Genomic DNA, 15,107 nt, shown 5'->3' on the forward strand with positions numbered 1-15,107 from the left:
GACACAGTGTTAGCGTCCACAGAAGCACTGGGGGTAACACCCTCCCTGCCCAGTGCGGGACTTCCAAGCCCCCCACCGTGTGGCTCTCCACAGCCCGTGAGTGCGGCGTGGTGGGCACAACACCTGGGGTGGGGCCACCTGTTTCAGGTGTGAGTGAAAACATCTGCATGAGGAGAAGTCCCAGGACACTTGCAGGTGCTGTGGCTGTGACCTTACCCTACGGAAGCAGATCCAGGCACTGTGGCTGTAGGGAAAGGAGCCATCAAGGTCTGCGGTCAGCTGCGAGCTGTCAACCAGCTTGTGCAAGGCCTTCAGGGAGCCCACTACCTCACACTGCCAAGGAGAAGCAGTCACTGGTTATGGCCACAGATGCATTCATGAAGGACCACTATGATAGCTCACTCCGGGGAAGACTACCACCGACAGGGTTGGGAGGCAGGTTTAGGGTCCAGTGACCCTGCTTTGCTGGTGGCATTAATGGGCTGAATGTAGTTGGGTCCAGGAATGAAGGTGCAGAGGGGTGAAAGGAAAAGGTAGCAAAGAGAAATGACAGAAAGATTCCAAATAAGACCAAAGGAAAAAAAAAAAAAGGAAAACTTGAAAAGTAAGAGAAGGCAAGAAGGCAAGATGATGGGGGAAGGGAAGGAGAAGAATGAACGAAGCGATTCTGAGACGGCAGAGCTGGTCCTTCTCAGACAACCTGAGATGCTGCGGAGCGGCAAACAAGGTCCGGCTCACTGAGGGGGCTGCTGAGAGATGCAGGAAGGGGGCGGCGGGGTGAGCTCTCCATTTGCATGGCTTTGGCTCGAAGGCAGGATGCCAACATGGGGCACTGGATTGACTGAGGCTCTGACAGAGAAACAGGCATCTTTCTGGCCTGAAGAACCAGAAAACAGAGCTGGGTTGGAATGTAGACATTAAATCCTACAAGGGAGAAAGGGAGCTCCAGTTGTGTGTAAACTGTGCCCAGGACTCCCACTGACCGTGAACCATGTATGCACGGGAAGACTCTGGGTAGCTAAAGGCAAAAAGAACTGAACTAGACCTACACAGGGGACAGTTTTCAGTTTGAGTCCAACCAAGTTACATGCATTTCAAAACAGTCCGCCATGGACATCTGTGACAGAATCCACAGTCAGCAAGTTCAACATTATTTGACAGAATGTTCACATGTCCAGAATACAATCCAAAATTACCAGGCATGTGAGGGATCAGGAACATGTGATGCATTCTCAAGGGACATGACAGTCAACAGACGTCAACCCAGAAAAGACCCGGATGTTGCAATTATTAGACAAGGACTTTAAAGTAGTGGTCATAACTATGCTCGATGATGTAAAGGAAAAATGCTTGCAATTATTGACAGAACAGGAAATCTTAGCAGAGACAGAGAAAATATGTTTAAACCTACTGGATGTTTATAGCCAAAAAATATAATGTCTGAACTAAACAATGTCACTAGAAGGGCTTCATAGCTTAATGGAAAGGAATCGAGTATGGAGTCAGTAACCTTGAAGGTAGAGTGCTAGAAACAATCCGATCTGAAGAAGAGGGAGAAAATAAGTAGGAAAAAAAGTGCTTCTCAAAGACCTCTGGGGCAAGATCACTTGGGGAGGAGTTAAGATGGTGAAGGAATGGGATGACCTTATGCTTACCTCATCGCTCGAACACAGCTAGATAATTATCAAATCATTTTGAAAACCCAGGATATCAACCTGAGGACTGAGAGAACAAACCACACAACTAGCAGGACAGACCATACTCTATGTAAAATGCAGAAATAAAGAAGGAAAGAATCCTGAGAGCAGCAAGAGAAAAGAAGTCCCTAAATTACAAGGGAAGACAAATCATGTTAGCAGCAGGTCTATCCAAAGAAACTTGGCAGGACAGGAAAAAAGTGGCATGAGGTATTTCACACGCTGAATGGGAAAATTATGCAGCCAAGAGTACTTTATCCAGCAAGGCTGTCATTCAGAATAGAAGGAGAGATAAAATAATTTCTCAGGCAAACAAAAACCACTAAGCCGGTCCCGCAAGAAATATTAAAGGGGACTCTGCGTGGGAGGGACCAAAGGCAACAAAGACAAGAGAGGAAAGAGAAAATCTCTAGATCCAGCAACTTTACAAGTAATACAATAGTTCTGAATTCATACTTATCAATAATCAATCAATAATACAGTCTGAATGTAAATGGACTAAATGCTCCAACTGAAAAATGTAGGGTGTCAGAATGGATAAAAAAAACCCCACACAAACAAGACCTATCTATATATTGTCTAGAAGAGACTCATTTTAGGCCTAAAGGCATCTCCAGGTTGAAAGTGAGGGGGTGGAGAATCATCTAGCACGTTAATGGACATAAAAAAAAAAAAATCCAGAGTAGCCACACTTAAATTGGACAAACTAGATTTTAAACTAGAGACTGTAACACGAGATGAAGAAGGGTGCTGTATCTTAATAAAGGGGACAATGCACCCAGAAGATCAGAAGACCCAACACTGTAAATATTTATACCCCCAACTTGGAAGCAGCTAAACATATACAATAATTAACAACAAACATAAAGGAACTCAGTGATAATGACCCAATAATAGTAGGGGGACTTTAGTACCCCACTGACAGCAACAGACAGCTCATCTAAGCAGAAATCAACAAGGAACAACAAATGGCTTGAATGACACATGGGAACAGATGGGCTTAAGAGATATATTTAGAACATTTCATCCTAAAGCAGCATAATGCACATACTTTTTGAGTACACATAGGATATTCTCCAGAAAAGATCACATACTGGGTCACAAATCAGTCCTCAACAAGTACCAAAAGATTGATATTACACTATGTGTATTTTCTGACCACAACATTATGAAACTTGAAGTCAATCATGAGAAAAAGTCTGGAAAGACCACAAATATATGGACATTAAGGAACATTCTACTAAGCAATGAATGGGTAAATTAGGAAATCAAAGAAGAAATTAAAACAATACTTAGAAACAAATGAAAATGAAAACATGATGGTCCAAAACCTTTGGGATGCAGCAAAAGTGGTTCTAAGAGGGAAGTATATAGCTATACAGGCCTCCTCAAGAAGCAAAAAATGTCTCAAATATATGACCTAAGCTTATACCTGAAAAAGCTAGAAAAGGAACAACAAACAGAGCCTAAAGCCAGCGGAGAATGACAATGATAAAGACACAGGAAAAATAAATGATACACAAACAAACCAGTGAAACAGGTCAAGGAAACCAGGATCTGGTTCTTTGGAAAAAAAAATCAATAAAATTGATAAATCCCTAGTCAGACTCATAAAAAAAGAGAGAAAAAGGAAACCAAAAAATAAAAGCACAAGCGAGAGAGGAAAAATAACAACAAACCACACAAAACCACAAACAATTATAAGAGAATATTATGAAAAACTATATGGCAACAAATTAACAACCGAGAAGAAATGGATAAATTCTTAAAAACCTACCAAACCTACCAAAACGGAAACAGGAAGAAATAGAAAATTTGAACAGACCCATAACCAGCAAAGAAATTGAACCAGTAACAAAAATCTCCCAACAAACAAAAGTCCAGGACCACATGGCTACACAGGTAAATTCTACAGGCATTTAAAGAAGAGTTAATACCTATTCTTTCCCAACTATTTCAAAAATTAAAAAAAGGGCAGAAAACTTCCAAATCCATTCTGAAAGGCCAGTATTACCCTGATACCAAAACCAGATATAGACCCCACTAAAAAAGAGCACTAAGGGGCCAATATCCCTGATGAACATGGATGCAATAATTCTTAAAAAAATACTAGCAAACCGAACCCAACAATACATTAAAAAAATCGTTCACCAGGACGCCTGGGGAGCTCAGTTGGTTGAGCAGCTGCCTTCGGCTCAGGTCGTGATCCCAGAGTCCTGGGATCGAGTCCCACATCGGGCTCCTGGCTCAGCAGGGAGTCTGCTTCTCCCTCTGCCTCTGCCTGCCTCTCTGTCTGCCTGTGCTCGCTCTCTCTGACAAATAAATAAATAAATAAAATCTTAAAAAAAAAATCATTCACCATGATCAAGTGAGATTTATTCAATGTAAAGAATGGTTAATTATTTGCAAATCAATCAGCGTGAGATAGCACATCAATAAGAGAAAGGATAGGAACTATGTGATCAATAGAAGCAGAAAAAGCATCTGACAAAGTACAACATCCACTCATGAAAAAATCTTCCACAAAGTAGATTTAGAGGGAACACACCTCAATATAATAAAGGCCATATATGAGAAACCCACAGTTAACATCATCCTCAATGGGGAAGAACTGAGAGCTTTTCCTCTACAGTGGTCTCATCACTGTAATTCAACATCACCTGGACGTCCTAGCCACAGCAGTCAGACAACAGAAAGTGATGAAAGGCATCCAAATCAGCAAGGAAGGAGTCAAACTGTCACTATTTGCAGATGACATGATACTCTATACAGAAAACCCAAAAGACTCCACCAAAAAACTGCTAGAACTGATAAACAAGTTCAGTAAAGTCACAGGATACAAAATCAATGTACTGAAATCTTGTATCTCTATACATAAATAATGAAGTAGCAGAAGGAGAAATTAAGGAATCAATCCCATTCACAATTGCATCGAAAGTAATAAGACACTTAAGGATAAACTTAACCAAGGAGATAAAAGACCTGTACTCTGAAAACTATAAAACACGGATGAAAGAAGTCAAAGATGACACAAAGAAATGGAAAGACATTCTATGCTCATGGATTGGAAAAACAAATATCATTAAAATGTCCCAGCTACCCAAAGCAAACTACATATTTAATACAATCTCTATCCAGACAGCACCAGCATTCTTCATGGAACTAGAACACAGAATCATAAAATTGTATGGAACTGGGAGGAGTCAAGATGGCAGAGGAGTAGCAGGTTGAGATGACATCAGGTCCCAGGAGTTCAGCTAGATAGTGTATCAAACCATCGCAAACACCTAGAAACCCAACAGGAGATCGAAGAGAATAAGAACAGCAATTCTAGAAACAGAAAATCGACCACTTTCTGAAAGGTAGGCCTGGCGGAGAAGAGAATCCAAAGCAACAGGAAGACAGACCACGGGGGTAGGGGCTGGCTCCCGGCAAGCAGTGGAGCAACGGAGCCCCAAATCAGAACTTTTAAAAGTCTGCTCCACTGAGGGACGTCGCTCCAGAGGTTAGCCGGGGTGAAGCCCACACGGGGACAGCGTGGTCTATGGTCCCATGGGGTCACAGAAGGATCAGGGGTGTTTGAGTGTGGCATGGCTCACAGGTATCAGAGCGGGGAAGCCGGCTACAGAGACAGAGCTGAGCAGTGAGCTCTCAGGTCAGGGTTAGCTTAAACTGTAATCTGCGGGCCAATGCTCTTTGAGCAGGGACCCCGCAAGTGGCAGATCCTGGGAGACCCCCTTGGAAGAGTGGCAGGGATCTGCTGGGCTTGGAGATTCCAGGTGGGGCCGTGAGCCAGAGACAGAGACGCTTGGTCACAGGCCGGGTGAGCTCGGCACGAAGCTGGAGGCCAGGGAGACAGGCGGGATTGATGGCTTTTCTCCGAGGGCGCCCTGAGGAGTGGGGCCCCGAGCTCTCGGCTCCTCCAGGCCAGAGCTTGGGAGGCCGCCATCTTCATTCCCGTCCTCCGGAAGTCTACGGAAAGCGCTCAGGGAACAAAAGCTACCGAAAGCGAACCAAGCAGATTACTCAGCCCGGCCCCTGGTAAGGGCGGTGCAATTCCGCCTTGGGCAAAGACACTTGAGAATCACTACACCAGGCCCCTCTCCCAGAAGATCAACAAGAAATCCAGCCAAGACCAAGTTCACTTACCAAGGAGAACAGCGAACAGCGGAATTCCAGAGGAGGAGAAAGCAAAGCATGGAATTCAAAGATTTCTCCCCAAGATTCTTTAGTCTTGCAAAGTTAATTTGTTTTAATTTTATTTTTTTCTTATTCTAATTTTTTAAACTTTTACTCTTTCCTCTTTTAATGCTTTTTAACTAGTTTATCTTAACAATACTTTCATTAAAAAAATCTTTTAGACCTTTCTTTATTAAAGTCATATTTTATCCTTCATTGTATCTAACTTTATTTTTTGTACACACATAGGGTTTTTTCTTCTAAAAAATTTTGGGATACAACTTCTAATAGATCAAAATATACCCTAATTCTAGCACAGGGCTTTGTTCTAGTCTCCAGCCTGAGCAAATTCTTTCCACTTTCTTTTTCCAACCAACTTATCAACTCCTTTTTAAGAAATCTAAAAAAAATTTCATCTTTACAGCCATATTCCATCCCTTCATTGTGTTTACCTTATTTGTGTACACACACACACACACACACACATATATGTATAAAGGTTTTTCTTTCCTTAAAATTTTGGGAGGTAGTTTATTCTAAGAGACCAAAATACTCCCAAAATTAAGTGGTTGGCTCTGTTCTATTCACCAGTCTAATATATATATTTTCTTTTTTTTTCTTTAATTTTTTTTGAACTTCTTTTTACCCCCTTTCTTTACCCCACAATTTGGGGTCTCTTCTAATTTTGTTAATACACACTTTTTTCTGGGGTCTTTGCCACCTGTTTGGTATTTTATTCTCTCCTTCATATATTCCTATCTGGATAAAATGACAAGACAGAAAAACTCATCACAAAAAAAAAAAAAAAAAAAAAAAAAAAAAAGAATAAGAAGCAGTACTGAAGGCTAGGGACCTAATCAATACAGACATTGGTAATATGTCAGATCTAGAATTCAGAATGATGATTCACAAGGTGCTAGCTGGGCTTGAAAAAGGCATGGAAGATATTAGAGAAATGCTGTCTGGAGAAATAAAAGCCCTTTCTGGAGAAATAAAAGAACTAAAGTCTAACCAAGCTGAAATAAAAAAAGCTATTAATGAAGTGCAATAAAAAAAATGGAGGCTCTTATTGCTAGGATAAATGAGGCAGAAGAGAGAATTAGTGATATAGAAGACCAAATGATGGAGAATAAAGAAACTGAGCAAAAGAAAGACAAACAATTATTGGACCACGAGGGGAGAATTCGAGATGTAAGTGATACCATAAGACAAAACAACATTAGAATAAATGGGATTCCGGAAGAAGAAGAAAGAGAGAGGGGAGCAGAAAGTATATTGAAGTGAATTATTACAGAGAATTCCCCTAATATGGCAAAGGGAACAAGCATCAAAATCCAGGAGGCACAGAGAACCCCTCAAAATCAATAAGAATAGGCCCACACCCCATCATCTAATAGTAAAACTGACAAATCTTAGTGACAAAGAGAAAACCCTGAAAGCAGCCCGGGACAAGAAGTCTACAACATACAATGGTGAAAACATTAGATTGGCAGCAGACTTATCCACAGAGACCTAGCAAGCCACAAAGAACTGGCATGATATATTCAGAGCACTAACTGAGAAAAACATGCAGCCAAGAATACTACATCCAGCTAAGCTATCATTGAAAATAGAAGGAGAGATGAAAAACTTCCAGGACAAATAAAAACTAAAAGAATTTGTAAACACCAAACCAGCTCTACAGGAAATATTGAAAGGGGTCCTCTAAGCAAAGAGAGCGCCTAAAAGTAGTAGACCAGAAAGGAATAGAGACAATATACAGTAACAGTCACCTTACAGGCAATACAATGACACTGAATTCATATCTCTCAATAGTTACCCTGAATGTAAATGGGCTAAATGCCTCAATCAAAAGACACAGGTTATCAGATAAAAAACCAAAACCCATCAATATGCTGTCTACAAGAAACTCATTTTAGACCCAAAGACACCTCCAGATTTAGAGTGAGGGGGTGGAAAACAATTTACCATGCTAATGGACAGCAAAAGAAAGCTGGAGTGGCAATCCTTATATCAGATAAATTATATTTTAAGACAAATACTATAATAAGAGATGAGGAAGGACACTATATCATACTCAAGGGGTCTGTCCAACAAGAAGATCTAACAATTTTAAATATCTATGCCCCTAACATATGAGCAACCAACTATATAAACCAATTAATAACACAATCAAAGAAACACGTCAACAATAATACAATAATAGTAGGGGACTTTAACACCCCCCCTCACTGAAATGGACAGATCATCCAAGCAAAAGATCAACAAGGAAATAAATGCCTTAAATGACATACTGGACCAGATGGACATCACAGATCTATTCAGAACATTCCATCCCAAAGCAACAGAATACACATTCTTCTCTAGTGCCCATGGAACATCCTCCAGAATAGATCATATCCCGGGTCACAAATCAGGTCTCAACTGGTACCAAAAGATTGGGATCATTCCCTGCATATTTTCAGACCACAATGCTCTGAAGAGCATTCACAAGAAGAAATTTGGAAATAACCCAATACATGGAGTCTAAAGAGCATCCTTCTAAAGAATGAATGGGTCATTCAGGAAACTGACGAAGAATTGAAAAAATTCATGGAGACAAATGATAATGAAAACACAATGGTTTAAAACCTGGGGACACCACAAAGGCGGTCCTGAGAGGAAAGTATATAGCAATATAAGCCTTTCTCAAGAAACAAGAAAGGTCTCAAACACACAACCTAACCCTACACCTAAAGAAGCTGGAGAAAGAACAACAAAGAAAGCCTAAACCCAGCAGGAGAAGAGAAATAATAAAGATCAGAGCAGAAATCAATGAAATAGAAACAAACAAACAAAAACAGAACAAATCAATGAAACTAGGAGCTGGTTCCTTGAGAGAATTAATAAGGTTGATAAACCCCTGGCCAGACTTATCCAAAAGAAAAGAGAAAGGACCCAAATAAACAAATCATGAATGAAAGAGGAGAGACCACAACCAACACCAAAGAAATACAAACAATTATAAGAACATATTATGAGCAACTATACACAAGCAAATTTGACAATCTGGAAGAAATGGATGCATTCCTAGAGACATATAAACATCACAACTGAACCAGGAAGAAATAGAAAACCAGTAAGGAGATTGAAGCAGTCATCAAAAATCTGCCAACAAACAAAAGCCCAGGGGCAGATGCCTTCCCAGGGGAATTCTACCAAACATTTAAAGAAGAATTAATTTCTATTCTCCTGAAACTGTTCCAAAAAATAGAAATGGAAGGAAAACCTGCAAACTCATTTGATGAGGCCAGCATTACCTTGATCCCAAAACCAGAAAAAGATCCCATCAAAAAAGAGAATTACAGACCAATACCCTTGATGAACACAGATGCGAAAATTCTCACTAAAATACTAGCCAATAGGATCCAACAGTACTTTAAAAGGATTATTCACCACGACCAAGTGGGATTTATTCCAGGGCTGCACGTTTGGTTGACCAACCACAAATCAATCAATGTGACACAAAACATTAATAAAAGAAAGAACAAGAACCATATGATACTCTCAATAGATGCTGAAAAACCATTTGACAAAGTACAGCACCCTTTCTTTTTTTTTTTTTTAAATAAAATCTTTTTTAAAAAAGATTTTATTTTTTTTTTAAAGATTTTATTTATTTATTTGCCAGAGAGAGAGATTACAAGTAGGCAGAGAGGCAGGCAGAGAGAGAGGAAGGGAAGCAGGCTCCCCGCTGAGCAGAGAGCCCGATGTGGGACTTGATCCCAGGACCCTGAGATCATGACCTGAGCTAAAGGCAGTGGCTTAACCCACTGAGCCATCCAGGTGCCCCTATAGCACCCTTTCTTGATCAAAACTCTTCAAAGTGTAGGGATAGAGGGTACATAACTCAATATCATCAAAGCCATCTATGAAAAACCCACCATGAATATCATTCTCAATGGAGAAAAACTGAGAGCTTTTCCACTAAGGTCAGGAACACGGCAGGGATGTCCATTATCACCACTGTTATTCAACATAGTACTAGAAGTCCTAGCCTCAGCAATCAGACAACAAAAAGAAATTAAAGGCATCCAAATCAGCAAAGAAGAAGTCAAACTATTCCTCTTTGCAGATGATATGATACTTTATGTGGAAACCCAAAAGACTCCACTCCAAATCTGCTAGAATTTGTATAGGAATTCAGTAAAGTGTCAGGATATAAAATCAATGCACAGAAATCAGTTGCATTTCTATCCACCAAAAACAAGAAAGAAGAAAGAGAAATTAAGGAGTCAACCCTACTTATAATTGCACCCCAAACCATAAGATAACCTAGGAATAAACCTAACCAAAGCAGCAAAGAATCTGTACTCAGAAAACTATAAAGTACTCATGAAAGAAATTGAGGAAGACACAAAGAAATGGAAAAACATTCCATGCTCATGGATTGGAAGAACAAATATTTTGAAAATGTCTATGCTACCTAAAGCAATCTACACGTTTAATGCAATACCTATCAAAATCCCATCCATTTTTTTTCAAAGAAATGGAATAAATAACCCTAAAATTTATATGGAACAAGAAAAGACCTCGAATAGCCAGAGGAATGTTGAAAAAGAAAGCCAAAATTGGTGGCATCACAATTCCAGACTTCAAGCTCTATTATAAAGCTGTCATCATCAAGGCAGTATGGTACTGGCACAAAAACAGACACATAGATCAATGAACAGAATAGAGAGCCCAGAAATAGACCCTCAACTTTATGGTCAACTAATCTTCGACAAAGCAGGAAAGAATGCTCAGTGGAAAAAAGCCTCTTCAACAAATGGTGTTGGGAAAATTGGACAGCCACATGCAGAAAAATAAAACTGGACCATTTCCTTACACCACACAGAAAATAGACTCAAAATGGATGAAGGACCTCTGAGACCAATGTGAGAAAGGACTCCATTAAAATCCTTGAGAAGAACACAGGCAGCAACCTCTTTGACCTCAGCCGTCGCAATTTCTTCCTAGAAACATCGCCAAAGGCAAGGGAAGCAAGGGCAAAAGTGAACTACTGGGACTTCATCAAGATCAAAAGCTTTTGCACAGCAAAGGAAATAGTTAACAAAACCAAAAGACAACTGACAGAATGGGAGAAGATATTTGCAAATGACATATCAGATAAAGGACTAGTGTCCAAAATCTGTAAAGAACTTAGCAAACTCAACACCCAAAGAACAAATAATCCAATCAAGAAATGGGCAGAGGACATGAACAGACATTTCTGCAAAGAAGACATCCAGATGGCCAACAGACATATGAGAAAATGCTCCACATCACTCGGCATCAGGAAAATACAAATCAAAACCACAATGAGATATCACCTCACACCAGTCAGAATGGCTAAAATCAACAAGTCCGGAAATGACAGATGCTGGTGAGGATGTGGAGAAAGGGGAATCCTCCTACACTGTTGGTGGGAATGCAAGCTGGTGCAGCCACTCTGGAAAACAGCATGGAAGTTCCTCAAAAATTGGAAAATAGAGCAACCCTATGACCCAGCAATTGCACTACTGGGTATTTACCCTGAAGATACAAACGTAGTGATCCGAAGGGGCACGTGCACCCGAATGTTTATAGCAGCAATGTCCACAATAGCCAAACTATGGAAAGAACCTAGATGTCCATCAACAGATGAATGGATCAAGATGTGGTATATATACACAATGGAATACTATGCAGCCATCAAAAGAAATGAAATCTTGCCATTTGCGATGACATGGATGGAACTAGAGGGTATCATGCTGAGTGAAATAAGTCCATCAGAGAAAGACAATTATCATATGAGGAATATGATATGAGGAAGTTGAGATGCAATGTGGGGGACTTGGGGGGTAGGAAAGGAATCAATGAAACAAGATGGGATCGGGAGGGAGACAAACCATAAGAGACTCTTAATCTCAGGAAATAAGCTGAGGGTTGTTGGGGGGACGGGGGTAGGGAGAGGGTGGTGGGGTGACGGACATTGGGGAGGGTGTGTGCTATGGTAAGTGCTGTGAAGCCTCTAAGCCTGATGGTTCACAGACCTGTACCTCTGGGGCTAATAATACATTATATATTAATAAAAAATAAAAAATTAGAAAATTAAAAAAAAAATCATATGGAACCACAGAAGACCCCTAATAGCCAAAGCAACTTTGAAAAAGAAAAACAAAGCTGGAAGCGTAATAATTCTGGACTTCAAGTTATGTTACAAGGCTGTAGTAATCAAAACAGTATGGTACTGGCATAAAAATGGAAACATGGGCTAATTGGAACAGAATAGAAAACCCAGAAATGGACCCACAACTATAAGGTCAACTAATCTTCCTCAGAGCAGGAAAGAATGTTAATGGAAAAAAGACGGTCTCTTCAACAAACGGTGTTGGGAAAACTGGACAGCCACATGCAGAAGAATGAACTGGACCACTTTCTTTCACCACACACAAACCTAGCCTCAAAAACAAAGACCTAAATGTGAGACCTAAAACCATAACAATCCTAGAAGAGAGCACGGGGGATAATTTCTCTGACATCGGCCGTCACAACCTGTTTCTAGATCTGTCTTCTGGGGCAAGGGAAACAAAACCCAAAAGAAATTATCAAGTGTTCATCAAAACAAAAGCTTCTGCACAGGGAAGGGAAGGGAACAGCCAACACAACTAAAAGGCAGCTATGGAGTAGAAGATATTTGCAAATAACATCCTTGCTTAAAGGGTTCGTATTATCCAAAATATTTAAAGAACTTCTAAAACTCAACATCCTCCCCCCAAGAAAAATCCAATTGCAAAGTGGGCAGAAGTGACAAGCAGACATTTTTTCAAAGAAGACATCCCAGTGGCTAAGAGACACATGCAGAGATGCTCGACATCACCTCCGACCCACGGGTCCCGTCGCACCAGACAGAGCGGCCGACACCACCAGGGACGATGCATGCTGGTGAGCATGTGGAGAAGGGCAGCCCTCTTGGACCGTGGGTGGGGGTGCGGCCACTCTGGAGAACTCGGCAGAGGTTCCTCAGTTGGTTAAAAGTACAACTGCCCTCCCGCCCAGCCACTGCACTACTGGGTATTTACCCAACGGGACACGAAAACACTGATTCAAAGGGATACGTACACCTTGGGTGCTTGTAGCGGTGTTATCAACAGCAAGCTGTGGAGAGAGCCCCGGCGTCCACCAACAGAAGGACGCAGAAAGAAGGCAGGCCGCTTACGTGCAGTGGAAGCCTGCGCAGCCGTCAGAAGTAGAGTTTAGTGATTCACCACTTACGAACAACACCCAAAACCATGAGACCTTGCAATGAGATCTGGCCAACTGCCATTTGCAGTCGTGTGGACGAAGCACAATAAATCAGAGAAAGACAAATACCACGTGATTTCACTCATTTCTGGAATTTAAGATGAACACAGGGCAAGTGGGAAAAACAGAGGGAGGGACCCAAACCATAAGAGACTCTTAGCAACAGAGAACACACTGAGGGTCGCTGGCGCAGGGTGGGTGGACGGTGGGCCAGATGGGGGATGGTTAGGGCACTTGGGAGGAGCACTGGGAAAAACTAAAAATAGGTAAAATTAGATTGTGGGATGAGTTGCATCATTCCATGCATATACTAAAAATCATTGACACGGTTTGATAAATGATTTGTATGGGACATGAACTATGTCTCAGTAAAGTTGCCTTTGAAAAGAAAGAAAGAGAAAGAAAACATCTAGACTATCACTTCTCGAAATTCCAAAAAGTAAAAGTGCAATAAAAGTGCAATAAAAACAAAAAAAGACCTATGGGGCAACATCAGTGTGTGTAATCAAAATCCTAGAACAAGGGGAGAGAATGAAGCAGAATAAAACATTTCAAGAAATGATGAATGAAAATTTCCTGAATTTGGTGATAGACATAAATTTAAACATTCAAGTTCAGCCCAACCTAAGAGGATAAAGATAAAGAAAACCACGTCACGTTCTAGTCATTTTGATGAAAAGAAAGAGAACATCTTGGAAGTAACCAAAGGAAAATGACACATTTTCGATAGATGAGCAATCACGTGAACTACAACAAACTTTTCGTCAGAAACTGTGGAGGCCAGAAGACACCAGGAGACACCTTTAAAGGGCTGGAAAACACACGAAGGCCTTCTACAAGCCAGAACTCTGGGTCCAGCCAGAAAAACCTTTAAGAATGAAGGCAAACTAGTTTTTAGATAAAAGAGAAAGAAGCAAGAAGAGGTAGAGAAGAAAAATCAGATTTTTAAAAGTTTTCTGTTGCCGCACTCTTGAGGGTCCCACAGAAACTGAAGGGATCGGGGATGGGCTTTCAGGCTCTTACTTAGACGGATGAAGCACGAATTCACACCAAGTTTTTAGGATGTTTTATCTCATCTACTTCAGTTTGTGTATCACCCAGAGTCATACCTACTCCTGAGGGTCTAAAGCCACTACCTGAACTGCTCCATCCTTGTCAGGCCTAAATCCCGATTCTTTATTCACCAACAGCACAATAGTATGAATTATGGGAGGAGGCGTGTTCTGAAATAAGAAAGAAATACTGATTAGCTTTCTAATATTTAACGGATTTCATGAAATTGTCTAACTTGACGGATGCTACTTCTGCTTTGATATTTTCCCCAAGTACCTCAAAGGTATAAAATGTAACTGCCTTTGCTCTAAATGGACATTATTGGACCTTATAATTTGACCAATAATTGACATTATTTGACCTTTTGCATGTAAATTTTTAGTGAAAAGTTTGTTGGTTATAATTTATGGATAATAAAATGCACCCTCTCAAATATAGAGTTCTCTAAATTTTGACAGAACTTATAGTCCTGGAACCACCATCACAGTCAAGACATATACAACGGTTCAGCAGCCCCCAATTTTCCCGAAGCTGCTCTGGCAAGCCCCCCGGCCTCTGGCAGTTACTGATCTGTCTCCTGCGTCCATAAATTTGCCTGGTCCAGATATCTACACACGGCCTCACGCAGCACAGGCTGCTTTCACTTAGCACAGAGCACCTGCCACTCGGCCGAGCCGTGGAGGCTCCTGGTTCGTTCCTTTCTACGGAAGAAGTCCCCGGCCCGCAGGCATTACAGCTCCCCCACCGCTCACCCCACCGCTAGAGGACGTCTGGCTTGTCTCCAGTTTGTGGCAACTGTAGGCAAAGCCCCTCTAAACTGCATATGAAGGTAAACATCTAGCGGTAGGATTGCGGGGTCTCGTGGCAAGTGTG

At 41.1% G+C, this 15,107-nt stretch overlaps 1 protein-coding gene across 4 annotated transcripts in view; it reads right to left on the minus strand.

Annotated features, from left to right (window-relative positions):
• PLEKHG4B (pleckstrin homology and RhoGEF domain containing G4B) overlaps positions 1–15,107 on the minus strand; it is a 47,782-nt gene that overhangs the window by 19,153 nt on the left and 13,522 nt on the right. For all 4 annotated transcript variants that reach the window (XR_006609505.1, XR_006609504.1, XM_013064493.2 and 1 more), the window contains exons 5-6: positions 14,318–14,404; positions 217–333 (exon numbers count right to left, since the gene is read on the minus strand). Coding sequence is in view for 2 of the 4 variants with exons in the window: in XM_013064493.2 (XP_012919947.2) it covers positions 217–333; positions 14,318–14,404 (204 nt within the window). In the remaining 2 variants the exon portion in view is untranslated. The remainder of the gene's footprint in view (positions 1–216; positions 334–14,317; positions 14,405–15,107) is intronic.

This window comes from Mustela putorius, unplaced genomic scaffold (genome assembly GCF_011764305.1).
Source record: "Mustela putorius furo isolate JIRA1106 unplaced genomic scaffold, ASM1176430v1.1 tig00000107_pilon_pilon_pilon, whole genome shotgun sequence".
In the NCBI taxonomy this organism is placed as follows: Eukaryota; Metazoa; Chordata; class Mammalia; order Carnivora; family Mustelidae; genus Mustela; species Mustela putorius.